This window comes from Electrophorus electricus, chromosome 14, assembly GCF_013358815.1.
Source record: "Electrophorus electricus isolate fEleEle1 chromosome 14, fEleEle1.pri, whole genome shotgun sequence".
Classification (NCBI taxonomy): Eukaryota; Metazoa; Chordata; class Actinopteri; order Gymnotiformes; family Gymnotidae; genus Electrophorus; species Electrophorus electricus.
The window spans coordinates 2,174,805-2,196,232 of NC_049548.1; the positions used below are offsets into that span (position 1 = coordinate 2,174,805).

The 21,428-nt window shown below is 44.0% G+C and overlaps 1 protein-coding gene across 8 annotated transcripts in view; it reads right to left on the bottom strand.

Annotated features, from left to right (window-relative positions):
* myocd (myocardin) overlaps positions 1-21,428 on the bottom strand; it is a 62,217-nt gene that overhangs the window by 31,014 nt on the left and 9,775 nt on the right. For all 8 annotated transcript variants that reach the window (XM_035533723.1, XM_035533721.1, XM_035533722.1 and 5 more), the window contains exon 3: positions 1,162-1,337. In XM_035533723.1, the coding sequence (XP_035389616.1) occupies positions 1,162-1,288 (127 nt within the window). In that variant the 5' untranslated portion in view covers positions 1,289-1,337. The remainder of the gene's footprint in view (positions 1-1,161; positions 1,338-21,428) is intronic.

Genomic DNA, 21,428 nt, shown 5'->3' on the forward strand with positions numbered 1-21,428 from the left:
TTCAGTCCAGCTCCACACGTGACATCATGGAAAACCGAGGCGGCTCTTAAAGTGAAGTCGGAAATGCTGGATTTCTTGCATCACGTGGCTGGGAGTCCAGGGATCCGTCGATCTAAAAATACAGGTTCTATTGCAGGATTCCACACATACTTTCATCTCGGAAAGCCTTGTGATTCCAGTTCCATCCGAGCTGGTCTGATTAGGCTACGAGGGAGAACAGCAGAGCAGACGGATACTTTGGCACAGGATTAGTCATCAGCTGCTTCTAATAAAACGTTCAAACAGCTCTGTTTTATCTGGCCTGGGGCGGCACTTGGCTAAACATCACCTTGCATACTTACCTATTTACCTGGTATGTATGTTGGGAAACAAAAACATGCTTTTCTTAAAGAGGAATATTCATAGTTTGAGAAGCTCCAAACAATGATGGAATGCAGTGTCATGGACCAATATCAAATTATAATTGCGAGCCACAAATGAGATTCAAATGTTCCTCCCCACCACTAGTGGACTCCTATATTGTGTACTGTCTCTGTGAAAATCAGTGGGCAGTTTTGGGGCCTGGGTAGTCACCTAATAAAGAAGAGATTTTCCCGCAAGGCTTAGTAAGTACCCTAATTCATACTGAGTAATTAGTGAGTGGTGTAGCACACCTAGCACGCAATCCCTGTGTAGTTTACATAAGTAGTGAGTAGCTTATAAATGGTGAGTGGCACAGTAAGTAAGTAGTTAATTGAGGTAACATATAAAGTCAGTCAAGAGATGATGTGGATTAAACAAAGCAGATTTGTTTACTCAAACTTGGAAAAAAACGTTAGGAACTAAACAAGCACAAGTGCAAAGACCTTAAAATTAACACTTAATGAACTGGTCTGCAATCAAATCTTGTGAAAGGTATGAATTGCATGACTCCCTGTTGTGTACACATTTATTGTGCCATATTTATTGTATTCACTGTTAAGCTTATAGGAAAGCAGTGTGACACACTACGAGTGCTTTGAACTGAACAGTTTGAATAACTTTGAAATGTATCACTTAATGATAAAGAAAGCATAGGCTGTGTGTAACATGGTTGCAGGCTGTTGTCTGAGCTTCACTATCAGAGGGAACACTATTCAACTGTCACCCCAAGCTTGGGATGCTGCCCCTGTTCCTACTCACCGTTCTTGGTGTGGGAGCGGGGTTGAGGGGTCGCCCTCAAAGAGGTCGGACCGCTGGGCGCCTCCTGGTTCCTGCAGTCCCGCTGGACGCTCTGTTCGGGACGCTGGCTGCTCTTCACGGCGTTCATGGCACTGGCCGTGTTCCCCTACCCTCCGGATCACCCACGGTCTGTCGCCCTGCCAAAACACACTCGTCAGGACCCTCTTCACTCTTCACCACAGTTACCACGGCAGCAGCACTTCGCGGTACCAAGCCTGCCGGTGAAGCTAGCGTCATGCATTTTTTGCCAAACGTTCGGGCGCTTGGCGTACTGCTCCACGGCCAAACCTCGTGCCCTGTACATCGCGACAGCTCCGCAGCATCCGTGCCCGTGATGGACAGCCTGGCCCATCCACAGGGGAAGCTCTCTGTTGACGCTTGTTAAAACCCATTTAAGCCGGAAGACACTCAGCAGCAGTGGGAGTGGGTCTGTTTATTTACGAATGGTAAGCTCTCTCAAAGTCCACAAATGTATCTCCCCACTGGTGCGCCAGCCAACTTATTAATTTGTAGAATCTACAGAGTGCAGACCCGGGGGTGGGGGGGGGCTTCCCCCTTTTCAGGACAGCACCATGCACACTGGCTCAGGATTCAGTAGCTTTGACAGCCCCCTCAAAGTGTCCCGGTGACAAACGACTCCTTCTCTACCTCTTCCACTGGCCAAGTCCTCTGTATGTACAGTACATCAATTCCAGAAACAGGCCACAGGGGCCACTACAAACATACGTCCGTTTTCTTTAATAAGCCCTGTTTTGAAAGACGCTCAGATGACTGTAGGACATTCATTCACTCAAAATGTCGCACCTTATAAAAATACGTTATCAAAGCACTGTTGCCAATTTATTGCACATCTGGAAAGCTAAAAAATCTTGCTAAATGTTGAAGGGTCTTCTGAACAATGAATTTATTAAATAAAAACAAAATATCTTGCAACGGTATTTTAAATAGAATTATAAAAAGAAGGTGCTGGCACAACACTGTTCCCCTTTACAAGATGGTCAGTTGGTATAAATTAGGCTTAGGATCAGCTCGTGCTGCTATCTTTAGCCATGTTGCACCATGTCAAGGAGATTGTGGCATCTGACTGCACTAAACTGCACCAGTCCTAGGACGGATGGGCCGGCCGGGGTGTCAGTGGTCCCGCTGGAGTTGCTGATGGACTTGCTGTATTAGGCACAGATCATAAACAAGCAAAGTCAAGAGAGAAAGGAAAAAATACTTCATACTAACCCATCATGCCAGAAACAAAACACCCAGATAAGAGGAGAGGATTTTTTTAAGCAGCCCTGAGTGGACGACGTTCCCTCGTTCCCTGTGTCCAGGAGAAAGCTTTTAACGAGTTCTTAACTGATGGGCAGGACTTAAAAACCCTTCCTCAGACGGAGTCCTCGGCGGCGCTTCGTGACGGTGTCACCCAGAGCACCAGGGGTAAAGCAGCAAGAGGGGCATCTTCAAAGGCGCAGATAGCATCGGTGATCACGTGACATCTGCCCGCGCTCGTAATCCATTGGACCTGTGGCCGGCTGGGGGGGCGCGCGGCGGCGTTGCTCGTTACCGTGTCCGTCAGTGACGTTGCTGTAAATTCTGCGGGGCTAATGTCGCGCAGGCACGAGCCAGGTGGGCTCGGCCCTGTTCGTGTCGCACGAGTCGGTGTCGTAAAGAGCGTCTGATGTAGTCGGCCTGCGCGTGTCCAGGGTGGTCCAGGGTGGTCCAGGGTGGTCCTGTAAAAAGTCTTTAGGTTTACATCAAAGCTCCCCCAGCCTGCGGGAGGCGGCAGCGCTAAGCCACGTTCAGTGATAGATTCATTTCGGGGCAGCTTTGTGTCGCGTGTTTTCTTTCCTTTTGTCATTTTTAATCATCTTCTGCTTCTCGCACTTTGTTCATTTTTTTTCTTTCAGTTCTTCCTTTGCTGACCACCGGTTGAGTTGAGCCATGGCCAAATTTATGGGAGGTTTTCATTGCTTTCCTTATTTATGTTGGGGTCATTCCAGGACTTCCAGGGTGAGTCCAAGGAGGAATTAACGCTGGGATCCCTTTTCCCTTTTTTATTATATAACAGTCCTGGTCTGCCATTCAGAGCCCTTCTGAACTGTGAGGATTATTTTACAACACTTATAGCTAACAAGACAAACTATCTCACGACTCTTTAAACGTAAAGAACACTTAACCCAACGCTATGGCTGAAGAAAAACGCCATTTTGTGAACGAAGGCTCATGATTGAGAGGAACGTAAAACTGAGCCTTCGTTAAGGAACGAGGCGGGTTGGGTTTGCTTCGCGCGCTGTGTCCTGCACGCTGTGCATCCACCTGACAGTGCATAGAGCCACACATCACAAAACACAGCACACGCCACACGACAAGCTGTTATTAAAGAACTTTTTTTTAACAGAGGATTTGGCAAGATTTAGAGCTTTTGCCATTCTATAATAAATAATAGCATGGCTATATTAAAAATATTTACTTAATTCTCTAAAGTGACTTATAGCAACATTGGCTACTAAACAGAATGTCATGAGTGTTATGGCGTCAGGTGCCATAGACTGTATAAATATTCTCTGTACACTTGTTTATAGGAAAACCCCATCTGGTTTTGGCTAGCAGAGACAGACATACCGGTGACCCCAGGTTTTTCTAATGGAAAATATAACACAAGTGTTTGCTAAGCTGGGGCTAAGCTGCAAGAACTACAGAAGTCGACTGTCAAGTGACAGTGTTGTAAAAGACTACAGGCTCCAGACGCAAAGGTCAGGAGATTTTTTCTTGCCTAGCAAACAGAAAGTTAAGATCTGAAGAACAGAAACATGACCTGCATGTAGATGTCCTGCTCAGTTTATGCTCATCAACATTTATTTTGAAAGACTGATCAGGTATTTGTGGCAACACCTGCAAATAACATTTTTCAGTTGCAAATATATCAGTGTTATGCTGACATATTTGTCATTTTTGTGCAGAATCACCACTGGTGTGTAGCATGTAATGTAAATCATACTATGTACAACCAAAGAACCATCATGACCAGCTTTGTGAAGATTAGCTGAGCGAGGTCCAATTGGCATTATTAGTGTTATTAGTTGTAGAATGGGCTAAACATCAGAGCACACTTTTTGTGACAATTACCTTTTTATGACCAATGTGGTTTAGTCTACAGAGCTCCTAAAAGCCACATGTGACAGGTGATGCATACAGAACAATGCTGTGACTTATGGCAGAGTCACCATACAAACTGGAGAAGAAGAGTGCAAGGTCAAACCACCCAACAAACAGAGAAAATGGAGACAAACATGTATCCTCATGGATGCATTTGCTACCGTATTCCTATAAGATTAAAGTGCAGTGCACGAACTGCCGTAGGAAAGGCTCGGAAGAAACTCGTTAGCCTAAGTAAATTGTCCCAGGGATGTTTCGTAAACATAAGAATGATATAGAGTCACAATTTCAGAATTTGTAGCCCATGTGCGATCCGTAAAAGCATCACCCAGGTCTCATTACATCACATCCTGAGCCTCCACCAAACCAAACCCTGCATGACAGTTCAAATGAATTGGTCAACATTGCAAGCTACTATTTGCCAAAACATAAATTTGACTAACTATAATGAGCAAAACAGTTTACATTTCTAGGCTTTAGAATGTAGACTTTGCCTTAAAATGCCTTTCCCTTTTTAAAACAAACACTATTTCTGTGAAAGCCTCTATTTTACTGCAGATAGTACATTGAACACATACATTTATAAGTGTCGTTAGATTTTACATGGTGTAAGTCCTGGGACCTAGCTGGACTACACGGTTAAGCCTGGCCTATATCTTATTCAAGCAAAATTAACCAAGTATTGTACATTTTTAGTTCAGCTTTGCACTGTGACTGATGTCATGCTGACAGTAGAGTATTCTTGAGTGAACGTGCATTTAAATAACACAGCTGAGCCACTTGTGGTTGTTGAAAATGTTTAACAATATTTAATAATCGGCACCCACACGGAGCACGGAACCCAGGCTCTGCATCGAAACTTGTGCAGAGAAAAAGAAAGAAATTTCAAGTCTACTTCTGCTTAAGTTCAACACAAAAATAACTCGAATTCCCCAGAGCAAAAACATGACACTTGTCTGACCATACATGCCAAGACAAATTAAGAAATTACTGGGAAAGAGGACCAGTAACCTTTACACAGCTCGTCAGATGTATCCTAACAGTGACTCCAGGTACAAACCAGGAGAGAAAATCAGTCATAACCCAAAACTCATTAAAAAGGGATCACACCACCATGTTTATGACATGGCATGATGTGGAAAGAGTGATTACTGACCTTGCCATGCACCCAGATCTTCTATAACTCAACGAGCCTTCCAAAGACTGCACCAAAGTTTAATTTATTATTGTGAGTGTGTGTGTGTGTGTGTGTGTGTGTGTGTGTGTGTAAGAGGGGGACATGACTTCCCCATGACTTAACAGGACCTCCATTGAATGGAAAAAAAAAAAATATCAGACTTAATTCACAAATTGTTCAAATAACTATGTGGTACTTCATAATTCAAGAGAGCAATGAAGCGTGCATGGGTAATGGGGTAAAGACCCTGCAGGCATGTCTCGCAGTGCAGCGCTTCCACAGCGCGTAATACTTTTCCGCATGTTTTTGCAAAGGTCTGGTTGGCGAAGCGGTTTTGGATGCTCTTAACAGTTCCATAAATCATGGCTGTGCGAGAGGCAGGACCAAAACTGGCAAGCACCTACAAACCTGGTTTTGAACACTTCCACTTTCCATTTCAATATTGGGGGAATCTTCTTGCACTCTCTTCGTAAGTAAGCAAGCGTACTGCAACAGCTGAAGTGTCCATTACCCTTCGAGCTGGACCGAGGACTCCGTTCATCAGGGTTGTAGAGGCCATGCCAGCAGGCACATCAAGCCTGGTATGCTTGTCTTTATTTAAACCTTGTCCATTCAGTTACTGCTTTCCTTAATGCCACAAGGCTGGGGGGGTTCTGGGGGGGGGGTTCGTTCTCCTCGGCGTGTACGGGTGAAGTCTGCGCATCAATAGCTTCTCTCGCCTTGTGCAGCACGCCACATGCCGAACTTGTCCACATTCATCTGCGCTCTAAATGCACGTTTTACGAGAACATTAACTCGTTTGTTCCTGCGGTGCGCATTCTGAGGTTTTATTTATCTCTTTCAGGACCTGCTATAAACTGACCATGACCTCAACTGTGTACAAACTACCAAGAACACGTAGAACTTTTCCAAAGGTGTTTTCTTCCACTTTTTTTTGGCCGCTTCACAATTCTGTCTTCTTTCATGTGTTATGCTTTTTGGATTTTGCTAAAGACGTTCTGGCAGGTGAACCACAGTTATCAAAGCCAAACTGCCAAATTCTACATTCATGGCCTGGTTTGGTTAACTTACGGCACAAGCAGCTCATGAGCCTAGTTTAAACACTGCCATTTCCACTGACTACTTTCAGTGATGTACTGCATAATGTCAGTACGGTTAGTCTTGACCGACTTGCCATAAGTGATGATGTGTTTTAATTTTTCCTATAAGAAGCACAGTGGTGACACTTGGGCGCACTGATAGTGCTCTGTCCTACCCTGATAGTGCTCTGTCCTGCCCTGATAGTGCTCTGTCCTGTCCTGACCTCTTCGTCACAGGCTATAGGATCTGAGGCTCCCACCAATCACCCTGGTACACCTCAGGTCTCCCTCCAACACCATGAATAATGCTGTGTGTGTTGAACTTGTGAAATGGAGAGAAGCCATGTAATCTAAATACAGAAGTAATATAAATACAGAAGGTAATCTAAATACATAAGATTGTATAAATACAAAGAAACCATATAATCTCCGGTGAGGCTGGCAAGCAGCGTGTGCTCGTGTGTGTGTGTGTGTGTGTGTGTGTGCGCGCGCGCGCGTGTGTGTATGTGTGTGTGTGCGTTTGCGTGTGTGCATGTGTGTGTGTGTGTGTGTGTGTGTGTGTTTGTGCGTGCGTACGTGCGTGCGTGTGTGTGTGTGATTTTTGCTGAAGCGCCCTGGTTCGGCCCTGGCTCTCTGGGCTGGCACATGTAGTGTTTAAAAAGCTCCCAGAGAGTTTATAGTGGGTGTACTTCTCCTCACGTTTGTATGACAATCTTTAGCACACCATACCCATCACAGGCAAAACACAGGGGACCTCCCTGGAATCTTTTACACGAATTTCCATTCATGCGTTTCCACATATTTCCGATCTCGCCTTATTCTTCCACTGCAGTGGGGCTGCATTGCTTTGTTTCGGTCCGAACACTCCCAATCCTTTTTATTGGCATCGCCGTGCGTCTTGTCTCTGTTCGAACGCCTCTGTTCTTCTTCATCTTAGTGGAAGTCAGACAGAAGACGATGGCATTTACACTCTCTATTTTTCAAATTAGTAGAAGCGGTGTTCTGGGTAAGAGGACACGTTGTAACGGCTTCCATTGGCTGAGTGTCTTCTCTTATCACAGGAAGCGCAGTGTCTGTCTCTACCTCTCCAGGGTCAGTCTGAGTTGGAGCAACATTTGATGCAGCACACCTGCAAAGGCTTGGGTCAATCTAAACAACCACTGAAAACATTAAAGCCATCTGCACTGTGAGCATTACAAGAAAGCTTCAGAGTTTAGCGACTGTTACAATTATCGAAGACTGACCAGTAATATAGAACAACAGGAGTGATGCAGTATATGATCAAATAATTCCCAATGATCACTGATCACTGATTCATATCATGCTTCCTCTGTCCAGCTAGCTGCCTCATTATCCACAACATTCACACGATGCCCATTTAGACGAACACAGAGCCAAAAGTGGCCTGACTCACAGATCTCTTCATGCCTTAGCAATTGCATACGCTTGTGTAAACACATTTTCCGCAAGTTGTATCTCCCTCCTGCCTGTTTACACGATGAACCAGTGGTTACACCTCCATGTCACACCTGCCTCCAAATTAAAACAAAGACAATTTATTGGCTTTTTAACAAACTCAAAAGCTTGTATATGTCCAGTATATCTGTAAATAACAGAGATGGACAGGCATGGGTATGTGACAGCTTTAGTATTTACCCTTGGGTTGAAGGTATGGCTCTGGTAATGTATAGTTCATTCTGACATATTATTAATGGAGTTCATGTTGAGAGAAAGCTTTTGAAGAGACCTGATATCATTAAGTTAACTTGCCCATATTTTGTTTTGGGAAGAGCAGAAAGTGTGTCCTAACTTAGCTGCAGTTCAGACATAAATCCCAGCAGCAGTTCGGCTGCAACTCGGAACTTATTCAAGAAGTTACTCTTTAAAGTGGAAATCATATTATCTAATCATATAGCATCTCATAACACAGCCAGCCATTCTTATTATGTTTGGCTGCCCTTTATCTAAGATATTTTATCAACCTTGTAACAGGCAAATATAAATCTTTCACTCTGGAGCAGTGTAAATATGTGACTCATCTGCTGTCCCTGAGTCTGTCACTGTCTCTGAGTCACCAGAATCCATCAGGCTCCAGCTTTAACTGGTGAAGTAATCAGCTTTCAGTTCAAATAAATAAAGTGGAATGGGCTAAGGTACAGGAGCGCTGGGATCGTAATTACGGAGCACATTCTCTGCCTGTTCTTGTCGAAAGGCTCACATTCTGGAGAGTCTGCCTCAGACTCTCCGAGCGTGACCACAGCTCTCCATAGATTACCATTCTACTGAAGTGACAATAACAAACTGGTTGTATTTTACAAGTTATAAAAAATCCCTGCTATCAGAATGTCAATGTCAGGGATGTGCTGATTAAAGAATACGTGTGTTTGCTAGCCAAAATTTGGTGATATCATGGCAGAAGTCACATTTATCAAGGCTTTTTTTTTTTTACAGTCGTGTTATCAAATAATTAAAATTTGAATGACCTACCTGAGTTGTAGCCAAGGCTTGAATGGAATTAGTTAACTTTATTTAAAAAATAACTTTATCCTCACAAAAATCCTTCAGCAAAACTAGAACTATCTGAAATGTGGCCTGGCTGTAACTGTTCCATAACAGACAGTTTTAGCAACATAGATAGAAATGGTAGAACCTCACTAAATATGCCATGAACCTGACTAGGAGTTCACTGCTGTATTCCTCACAGTATGTAGGTGGCTAACCATGTTATAGACAATTATATAACAATGTCAATCCTAAAAAATGTCAAATCTAGAAAACTAAGAATGAAAAATGATACATGACACAGAAATGAGGTATCATCTGTCTGAAGAGCTGGTTTGAAGGCATCAAATGAATGATTGTTGTGCCACAAAGGCCAAGCTTTGTGTGTGTGTGTGTGTGTGTGTGTGTGTGTGTGTGTGTGTGTGTGTGTGCGCGTCTGTGCTTGTAGGTATGTGTTCGCTTATGTGTATGTGTATGTATGTGTGCGTATGTGTCTGTAGTGTGTGTGTGTGTGTGTGTGTGTTTGTGTGTGTGCATGTGTGTATGTGTGCAGTTGAGTTGTATACAGACACTTTCCATGAGCACAGAAATTAGCATGACCTTTCCCAGTCAGCCGCGACGGAAAAGCTCAGGCAGTACGGTGATGTGCCGCGGTGTGTTCCAGCGAACAAACATTTCTATGACACAATGCAGGAGTGTCTCCCTGAAGACTTTAGGAGCGCCTCTGACATGGACCATGACCGAGAACGGTTGCAAAATTCCACTATCGGCCCCTGCGTGTAAATACCAAAATGTGCTGAGATGAACGTCGAGGAAAAGAACACAGGCACCGCCGGCCTTTGAAGAGTGTCTGATTTTGTCATGCTCGACGGTTTGTTTCAACGTTTGCCTTGAACAGGCTTATTTCAGGTTAGCAACAGCTCTTTTATTCAGGTATTAATCCCCCCCTGACACACACACAAACTCACATGCTTCCAGTTGCACTCACTCACATACTTTCTTGTTTCTATATCCAGTCGAGCCAGTGACATGTTCATTTAAAACCATACCACAATATCAAGTATATCCTTCATTCATCTCTAAATGAGAATCTGGCTGTTAGCCGTTAAACACGTTTCATGATGGTCCTCATGTTCACTGATTACACCGGCAATGTTTTGCTTGTGCACTGATAGACTTCACTGAACCTCGGACAAACGATGTTGTTTCAAGTGTGTCCTACTAACAGCGCAGCCTGGTTTTCCAAGTAAGAGATTTATAAATATAAATATAGAAAAGCCTAAATACATCAGTACTAATATGGTGAGTTTGTTTGTCTAATTGGCAAATGGTTGTGATTAGTAACAGTAAAAATGTAGCATTCCCAAAGGGGCCTGACAAGCGTAAGGTCACCGCCATGGTGTTTTGTTCTGCAATGTTCTCACTAGAGGAGTTGTAAATGTACACTATTCTGTTGCTTGACTAGTTCTGCACCAGCCCATCCGATGCAGAACTTCCTTATAAGCACATGGTCTTATAGATTCTACTTCTTCTGTGCTTCTTATCACTTCCAGCCGAGTCAAACAAAGAACACTGAGTTCAGGAGTGACCTGGGAGCACAACTTAGGCTGTATTTTGCAGGCAAATGCGATCACAAGCTCGGGCCAATAAAGAGCGACAGGGGCAGCTATTCCAGCGCTCTCCGTGCGGAAACCACGGAACAGTCTGACGCGTGTAGAGCCATCTTATCTTCCCCGCTCTTTTCATAAGATTTGTGTTCGACCTCCAACACAAGCACATCCCCCGCCAGCGGAATGCTGCCGGACTCGAAGTCACTGGGGAGGCACCAGCGTCCCAGAAACCCTCGGAGGAGCTGGAGGGCAACGTGTGCAGATTCAGGACACAGTGCTCCGTGGGACCTGTGGGCTGGGCGGAGCCAACACTGGTCAGCGCTGTAGTGTGGTGGCACAACAGTGCACTAAGATCTGAACTACACTGGGACATGTTTGGGGTACTTCCTTTCTAGCTGGTGGTCTTGTCACATAAAATATCCTGATGTGCATACTGTCACTTGATAAAAAAGCTTTTAACTGCTTAACAGAATGTCTTGCGCTGCTATGTCAAGTTTGCAGGACTGGCCCATGGAATTCCCTCCCTGTTACATACAGTGTTGGGAAAGTGTGTGAGGTTCTGTCGTACTGAACACCGCGGTGGGGAGAGATGTCCTCATGATGAGAGGCTTTCAAAGGATCATTTGCAGTGCTAAAAAGATTAGAACCAAATTTAAGAGTCGGGATTAAGGTGGGTGGACTGAGCTGATGTCACAGCACAGTGAATGCACAGCATGTGGTTCCTGCTGTGTGTGTGTTTGTGCGTGTTTGTGTGTGTGTGTGTGTGTGTCAGATCAGAAGCAGCAGTTGCACGTACCCCCCCCCCCCCACACACACACACACCGCATAAACTCAGTATACGGTGTCAGACAGGAGTTGGCCCTGTACAACAGGCCACCATGTAACTAAGGAATTGGCTGGACAACACATCTGACTTGGGCAGTTGTGTCCTGGTTTCTATTCAATGACAAAACCCATCTGGCCAACAAAGGGCTCCGTGGTTCAGAAGGAAAGCTCACATTAACGCCCTGCAGCCAACACGAAGCTCCGGATTAACACAACACCTAATACAACAGCCTACAGGATCTGTTTAAATCTGCCTTTGTGTGGCTGGGGAGGTTTATACAGGACACATCATTCAAACAGACATAAGACCCAGAAGGATCATTATTTTCAGTCAGATGCCTCCTGGCGAACTTGTAAAATAAGACGTTGCGGATTTTACGGGCTTTCTTCAGTGCAAGGCTACTTCGCACGCTGATTTATTTCATTATTCCACATTCAACAAACAGAAGAGGTGACAGCTGACCTACAGCGTCCCCCTGACGCCTCTATCAAAGTCTGTTTTCATTAAAAGTTTCATTTTTATACACCGCTTTCATGTTATGACTTTCAACAGCTGAGTTTCACTGTGTAAATTAGTCATTAAGATGACTCTTTTTTTACCTTTCGCATCTCTAAATGTGTGACTGTACCAGAGACTTGCTCAGCATGGGCCTGTGGTATAAACATCACCTTTTTCATGTTTTCCACGAAATAACCAAGTAAATCATGTGAATTTACATGAATTGCTAAATCCCTTATAAAGCATCTTTTAAGCACATTACTTTGCTCCTGGTGTAATTCTTTATTCTGTACTACACTGTTGTCTAATCTCCTATACTAACAGCTTTATGTTTTATGTCTGTCATATATTTTATGTCCTTCCTCAGAGAAGGAAGTAACTTCTTAATAGCCAGTCCTTCATAATACAGAATTATTTGTGCAGTGGTTTAACTGCTGAGGGTCTGTAAACGCTGGGATACGAGACAGTGACTGTGTAACACAGCAAATTTGTCTGGGTAAACTCTTAGACATTTATTTTCTTAGATTCTGCAGAACTAAACTAACATAATTACTAAATTTTTACAAGAAAAAATTTCACAAGAGAAACACTGGGCCAGAAGAATAATCGCAGTGTTGACTACACTGCAGATACGATTCTGTAACACATCTGTAACTGATAACAAAAGTTTCTTGCTTTACTGGAAGCTTCCAAATGGCAGAATCATTATTATGCAAAACCAATATAGTGGTTTTCCACTGTCATTTGCATGCATTAGTTTTTCAGAATAACTTGATAAAACAGTTATATTAAGATCAATGTGTTGTTATTTAGAAAGTAGGACTGTAAAAAATGACAGTTGCATGTTGAGTCAAGAAAAAAACAATGTTTGTTTAGGATTGAGCATGTTTTTCACTGAGAGAATAAGGACAGCTGTATATGTTTGTAGTACCCAGTACCAACACAGCCATTTAAAAGAGGACATAATATTTGTGCAATACCATTAAAATACATTCAAGTGTAACGAGCCTTAAAGTAGTTTTGGCAGTACTGGTCACACACTAAATGTAGGCTCCGATTGCAAGCCTTTACCTAGAATCCAGACTTGGAAAACCGTAAGAGTTAATAAGTATTTCTGGAACTTCAGCCCTTCAAACTATACAAACACCTGATGCCCAGGAGCGAGTCCCAGCTGGTCCATCGCTGAGGAGCAGGTGTGCACCACTTTGGGCCTGAGGTATCTGGGTGCAGCCTGAACTGGAGTGGACAAATCTAATGCAAAGGATCCGGAGTAGGAGCGCCTGAGGGTAGCGACTCCGCATGGCTGTCGGCAAATCATTTCACTAGAATAACTGTGACTTCGCAATAGTTTATAGAGTGTTTTTTGCATTGAGCCACTGTATAAAATAAGGAGCCTTCATTAATGTCCACGCCGTACTAGCCCAGAAACCTCTGAAGGGAGAGAGAGAGAAAGAGAGAGAGAGAGAGAGAGAGAGAGAGAGAGAGAGAGCGAGAGAGCTGCATCACGGAGGTCCAGGACCGTGATGTCAGTGCTTTAAAAGAGCATGACTCATCCCAGCTCTGCTGACAGCTCCAGAGAGTCCACTCGACAGAGATGGACCTCAGAGACTTTTATGCGAGTGTGAACCCATCGCACGCCTTGCTGGCGAGAGGCTCGTAGACATGCAGCCTGCGCTGAAAACTTTACTGGACATTCCCAAGTGTTCCAGTAAAAGATAAGAACAGTGACATTGACGTCTCTCTGCCAGAACGCCATGAACTGGGAACAGGAACAACATATGTAAATGTATCACCTCTGGGGCTGATTCCATAAACCAAGCAAACAGGAAAACAAAGCATGGTGCTTCCCTGTTTTGCCAGCAAACCAGTGTAGGCCCAAGTGATGTGTTTCAGTACAGGGCGCTTTGCACTGAGCCCATATCGAGCTTCCCAGCCAGAAAAGCATTTAGGTATCCAGTAAAAGTTACTGTGCACAGGGAGAACACCATGGTGGAATAAGACCATCTGAGAAGCAGTAGGGTGTATTTATTATTTCTGCATTGCGTGCTGTCCCTAGTTACAAAGCACAGCTACTGTGTGTTGACGACTTAGCGCCCGACGACCGCCACCTCATAATCTCCCACTTCCTACAGTGAACAGCGCGGCCTCGCTGATGCCCTGACTAATAGCTTTCTTTTGCAGATGACCGCTTTGGTACGCAACTTCAGAGGGGGGGTCGAAGCGTGAAATTCAATTACTAAGCGCACGCTGAGCAGACTGAGACAGGAGCTGTCTGTGTTAATCCTTTCCATGCCTCTAGGATTTCCAATAACCCCCTTCCACCCTCCACCGCCCCAAAAAACCCCTCAGCAGACACCTCGAGCAAATAGATGGGTAAACTGTTTTTCCAGAGAGGGGACGGACTGGTGTGTCTCTGAGAAGGGACGGACTGATGGAGATGGCAACGTGTTTGTACACTTCGATGTCAAATTGGGTGGAAGAGTAGAGAACTTGGGGGGAATCTGTTTACTACTGTGTAGTAAATACAGTAATGAGTCATTCTCCCAGACAGGACATGGGCTGTCTCACATGTCGAAACCAAAAGATACTGCATTTGAACAAAAGAAAAACTGCTATATTTTTATGTATCATTTAACAGTCAAGTAAATTCTGATGAAAATGTCGGTCTGAAAATTAATTTGCCCTTTTTTGGATCCTTTGCTTTTTGTGATGGACATTCTGTCACCCAGAGATCTAATCCACTTTTGCCAGTCAACTTGAGCAAAACCCCAGCCTCACGATCATCAGTATGCAAGGACCTTTCGGATGGATCAACGCCGAATCCCGAACACGGGCAGTGTTCCCGCGCGGCGGTAATTGGCCTGCACTGCTCACTGCTCGCTACAGTCATACGGAGTGAAAACAGCACCAAGGTCAGTCTCAGGCGTCAGAACCGGGGCCTCGCCGCGCCGTGACACTGGGGTCAGCCGAGTGAAATCTGCAGGGGAGTGGGGGAGGTTTCCTGCCCCAGGATCTAGACAGGGAACACGCTCTCCCGCTCCCCTCCACTGGGCCAGGGGGCTGGAGGCGGATGGCTCCCAGCTCTACGCAGGCATACCTCTGCCAGCCGGAGCTGCATGCCCGCTGTCGGCCACGGCGGTCTGGAGAGTGCACCAGCCCAGGCAGAATCGTCCACCAGGGTCTGGCCTGCGAGGGATTGTTTTGACTTAATGAGCCGCCAACCACCAACAGGAGATTTATGTCAACATCTCCGTCAGTAACGACACACGCTTCCGAGCTGCTCCGGACCGTTCCCAGATTTCTGGCCGCAGAGAGAACTATATTTACAACCATGCACTATCAGCCATCTGGGGTGAAATCTATATATAAGGTAAATAATTCTTAGACTACATCCATCATTGGAGAAATACTGGGGAACAGTGAACACGCTTTTGCAATATACTGTATTCCATGAAGTCTTATCAGCCACCAATAGGGCTTTTTAAATGTATGGGACTTCCCATCATTTTTCTCCACAGGGAGGACAATACTATGAGGACTAGGAGACAAGGGACCGACTAATCACTGCTTACATATCGGCTTTGATTCAGACTGATGGAAACTCCAGGACAGATCATTCCTTCACACTGTGCAACGATTCTTTATTTTTAGCTTCCTCGAATCTATGGATAGCAGATTTTTTTTGAAAAAGGACAAACAAACGTCCCCTGGAATGAGGCCTGGAATGGCCTTTGGTGGGGGGGAAACCCCTTTGGATCAACAGACGGGCCTGCGCAATGAAGTAGACGGGCTAGCGAGGAGCACCCCCCCCCCCCGAGTGTCTGTTAGCAGACTGGCAGCTGGGAAACAAACAGGACCTGGGTTCTCTGGTCCTCCTGTGGGAGCTCGGGCCCAGATGGGCCGTTTCGGAGGCGGGGGAACCAGAATGCCAGTGCTGGCACATCAGGTCCTCTGAGACCACACGAGACAGTACCGACCAGCAGAAAGCAAACCAGATTATCATCTCACCAGATCTAGCTAGTGTTAGCGGGAACTAAAATTACAGTGATATTTACAGTCTCGAGGGAAGCGTAAGTCTGGTTTCACACATCCAAATTCTCAGGAAAAAGGCTAAAACAAGTTTCCTGTGTAGTATAAATGTGTGGCCCCCTTCTGAGGGATCTGATGGATGTAAAGATTGTGAGAGTTTACAGAAAAATCATTAGTTGAATTAGTTGAAAAATTTCGAATATTTTACATTTAAAATATGAGGATATCAATAAAACAAAGTAAAACATGCATGGTTGTTATGAGTACATATCTACTTCAACAACCATCCAAACTCTGGGGGGGCGTATAGAATGTTTATTTGGACGTTTGTTGTGGTGCAGTATTTTGCATAAGTGACCTTTCTATATCCTGTAATATTGCCATGAATGGCTGGTGACATAAAAAAATCTCTGAACTATAAATCAAAACTTTGGATAAGTATTAATTTAAAAACAAAACCTCTTGTTTTGAAAGTGCTGTAGTGAAGAATAAGGCCACGCCATCTCAGTTTGTGTGGGAAAAACAAAGAAGGATCAGGGAGTGTCACATGGGTCGGCATACTCCCAGACGCTCTCCCTCCCTCACTCACTCACTCAGCCCATCTCTCTCTCCCTCCCTCTCCCTCCCTCTCTCTCTCTTTCTCTCCCTCTTTCTCTCCCTCTCTCTCCCTCCCTCTCTCTCTCTCTGTCTCTCTCTCTCTCTCTCCCTCCCTCTCTCTCTCCCTCTCTCTCCCTCCCTCTCTCTCCCTCTCTCTCTCTCTCTTTCTCTCCCTCTCTCTCCCTCCCTCTCTCTCTCTTTCTCTCCCTCTCTCTCTCCCTCTCTCTCTCTCTCTCTCCCTCCCTCTCTCTCTCTTTCCCTCCCTCTCTCTCTCCCTCTCTCTCTCTCTCTCTCCCTCCCTCTCTCTCTCTCTCCCTCTCTCTCCCTCCCCCTCTCTCTCTCTCTCTCGCTCTATTTCTCCTTCTCTCACTATCTCCATTTTTTCTCCTCCACTAGGTGTATGAATAGCATCACACACATTTCCCTGATATTTTTTTCTCAAAAAAAAAAAAATCTCTCCTCAAGAAATGCTGATGTCTCTCTGCAGACACATGGCTACGATGCACATCATATAATGTGTGCAGACATTATATGATTATATCCAATCAGTCCACGGAGGCCTTCTTAAACAGGCTCTTAACCATGTGGGTGAGCAAGCGCACAGACATCATACTGTGGTGACACTGGTATTCCTCTGTTTACAGTTCCATGTGAGAGTCTGCCTGCCTGTCCTCCATGGCCCGTCCTGCAAAGGTCAGCGCGCTCCAGCAGCGACCACTGTTATACCTCACTTACAGACAACCAACCCCTGCTTGCTAACTGTCCACTAACGAAGGCAATCTGTGAAGTGCTAGGTTTCTATACTACAGGTATTTAACCATAAACTGGAAACCCCAGCCGAAATAACATTAACCCTTAAACTGCCAGTGAAGGTGCAAAAAAATGAAACAAAATGATCAATATCTCTTCCTGTGGAATCTGTTTTAATGTGTGTTTACTTTATGGGCTATTATAGGTTGGATGTGACATTGCACCTGTTAATAAACAACTGGCAGTGTTTTTCGTGTCAGTGGAACAAGACCAGAAATAGCTTTCCCATGAGTTTAGGGTTGAAAACGAAGCGGAGGCAAGGCGTGCCCAGATGGTTGGAATGGTTCCGTCATGGGAACCTTTTCAAACTGTCTGCCTGGTTTTAACTGAGGAAAAAAATTTAGACACATGCAAATATCTATTTTGACTGTGCTTGTAATAGCTAAAAGGGCCCCTATGGGAATTTAAAATTTTACACCATAAAGTGAAATGCTATTATAAGTTTGATTACTTCTAGGGTCCAAAGCTTGAGTAAAAAGTAAAAATATAAGTGTAAAGATTTTCTGCAAATAAAGACATAAAGAGACATTAAAAAACATTTTAAAAAACATATTTGATTATTCTACAAATAATCTGGATGGGAAATGTGAAGCGAATGATCAGAATCCGTGTGGGTTCATACGTAGTAACTCATGGAAGTGAAACAGTTAGTCTGAAACACAGGCAGAAACTTCAGCAGTGAGGAGACATCTGCACTTGGCCTGTCTCAGAGAACATGTGCATCTTAAGGTCACTGCGATATGGCATCGACCAATCAGAAACAAACACCTGATAAACATTAGACAATGGCTTCACCTTCTTGTGTATTTAGACCTGAAGCTCTCGGCTGTGCTTGGGATGTATCAGTTGGCTATGAGTTCCTTTTTCCACTGTTGGTTATTCATAATCGCCCAATAATTCATTGTTGTGCCGTGTATGTGGATTCTAAATTTGTGGGCTTAAGAAGTGAATGGCTTAGGCATCTGGAGTAATAATAAGTTTCCATGCTTCCACAGAAAGGGAGTGTATTTACTTTGAGGTTGCTCAAGATATGCCGGAGAGACAAGAGTCCCAGATTGTCACCGCTTACAAGACGACTTGGGTGGGCAGGTGTTACCCAGACACATGGAGTCCTGCTACACAGAGGCCTGATATCTCCTCTTTAATGCCTGAACAAGCTCTGAAACATGCTGGGTCATATATTTATGTCTTTTTATGGAAGATTCGGATTGAAAAAATGACGGTACAGTAGATAACAAAAGACATGATAAAATAATACAAATAGCAAAGGAAAAGAAAAAGAAGAAACAGAGCTCTGTGGTATAAACAATCTCCTCCGTAGTTAAAGGACACTGTAATAAAGGCTATGGCACACATTGCTGGAGGTTAACTGAAAAAGAAATGCTCAGAATTTTCAAATGTAAACTATGTAATTATTCAATTCGAAAGAACATTCTAGGCGTTTTGTTCTTTTCTGCTTTGTGCATTTCGCTGGTAGTGGTGTCTGTAGATTTATGTCAGGCCGACGTCTCCAACGTCTCCATCTTCATGCTACAGTACAGCACATACTGTGTCTCCGTCTTCCTATCAGACTCTTTCTCGTGGACCTGAGCTATCGCGTTAACCTTCTGCAACCACCTGAAGTCATTACTCTTCCCAAGTACTGGTTGATAAACATCTGATCCTTGTTTCTGATGGTGTTCTCTGACACAACTGTCATAATGAACAGCAAAACAGACCTTCTGTACCCGATAACTTTGAAAGGCAGGGTGTGGTTACCTCCATGGCCTTTATATCTCTGACCTGTCGTTAAATTACTATGGGGACTGAGAGGACTTTTATGCCACTGACTGGGTGAACTACAGTCCACCTTAGAGATGCGATGTGTGACTGACAGAACGGACTAGAATAAATCTGCATCAAAGCGCACCAAAGACACAAATCAGGCTCCTGTGAAAGCCAGCGCAGACGCTCCCTGACGCATCCAAAGACACTCTCTGTCTTCAGCTAAGTAGAGAGGAATGTTCCACCAGCTTATTCTGTTTCTCTTACTATAAACCACTGCAGAGGAATGGTTTTCTTCTCTGGACAACAAAGCTGAATATTGTACACTGTGTGTGTGTGTGTGTGTGTGTGTGTGTGTGTGTGTGTGTGTGTGTGTGTGTGTCGTGTGTGTGTGTGTGTGGTGTATGTGTGTGTGTGTGTGTGTTTAGATTACTGTCAGGCCCTTTATGATCAGTGGAAAAGTTTCTAGAATCTAAACTTGTTTTCTCTCTCTCTCTCTCTCTCTCTCTCTCTCTCTCTCTCTGTCAGTCTCTCTCTCTCTCTCTCTCTCTCTCTCTCTCTCTCTAACTCTGATGCAGTTATCTAATTTTTGTGCCCTTTTTTGCCAAAGAACCATATATTAGGAAATGTGTCATGGATTTAATGTGGGATTTAAAGACTTACTCTATACAGCAATGTACATTGTTCTGGTGCGAAGCCTTAAAAATGATTCTTAAAGAATTCCTGTTGAGGATTTGTTTTCTTAGCTTTGAAAAAGTCATGCCTGATTAACGCGAGGGTTTAGAGAAAGTATTACTGTCAGGTGGGACCATTCCCCAATGGTCACTTGCAGAGCTTCACACACGTATGAAGGTGCTACACAACACCCATGAACCAATGATTTTACAGACATGCGGAAAGGACCAAGCCTACATTTGCAGAAAGCAGGATGTTTTTAAGATCAAATGCATTAGACAAAAAATCGGCTGTGGAGGTTATTGGTTGAGAGTGAGTGATTGACATTCATTGCTCCTATAGCTTAATCATTTAAGTTATTAAAGACACTGTTTTGCCTGTATAGAGGGTTCATGGGTAACTAAATGGTCCATTGAAAGGTTACTCTGTGATGTGGTCTTCAGAGACATGATTCCTTTAACCCTTTGGGATTAAGGAAAATTCTGTTCCATGCAGCCCAGTCTGATGTTAATAACTGTGGACCAGCTACATTGCTGAGAATCTGGGAAATGCAAACAACAGCAGACATGGAGAAACCAGAGGGATATTTCTACTGGGTCTGGGTCAGGGTTATGGGTCTCTGGATGCAGAGTAGTCTGAGAGCGTGTTGTTTGCATTCACACATGGCAAAAGTCACCTGGCCCTGACAGGGATTTCCGAGATGAACATTAATCTGAGAAATCAAACTGGAAAGGTGGAACATAAAATGTCATTTTTCATTGATCCTGTTTTGACATGGAAATGACATAACTAAACTTTAAACATGGAAACGTGCAATTGACAAAGATCAAGAAAAAAAGTGTAAAAACTCAAATACAATGTGTGAGATCAGAATTGTTCTCTGTTATGGTGATATAACAGTCTCAGAAGTTCATGACAAATGTTCTGTGGGTGTTTTCATGAATCACATCATCCACATGACACAACAAAGTCAAATCATTTTGCTCAAAACAACAATCCCTTGCATCACATCAAGGGGTCTCCTGTGTTTTAGCTGTATTGCAATTGTAATGTTTAAAAGATATAGAAATATCATTGTAATATAATATTCTTGCCAATACCGTGCAGCCTTGACAGGAATTGTGGGCTTCTGAGTGTAATCAACTTTGTTTCTCTAACTCTGTTTCTAGCCACGGGCATGCAAATATCCCCAAATCTTCATGGAAAAACAAATAATGAATAATAATGCTGCAATTAAGATAATGCAGTATGCTAAGAATGTTCACACAAGCAATATTGGAGAGTTCACATAATTGCTATCCATCAACTGGGACGCCAACACAAACAGTTGACTCACAAACAGTGAGTCACAGGAGGAACCTCAGGGAGGCCCTCATTTCCACGGAAAACTCTGTGTAAGACAGATTTGGTGTAAAACAGACTTGGTGTAAGACAGACTCAGTGTAAGACAGATTTGGTGTAAAACAGATTCGGTGTAAGGCAGACTCAGTGTAAAACAGACTCAGTGTACATTT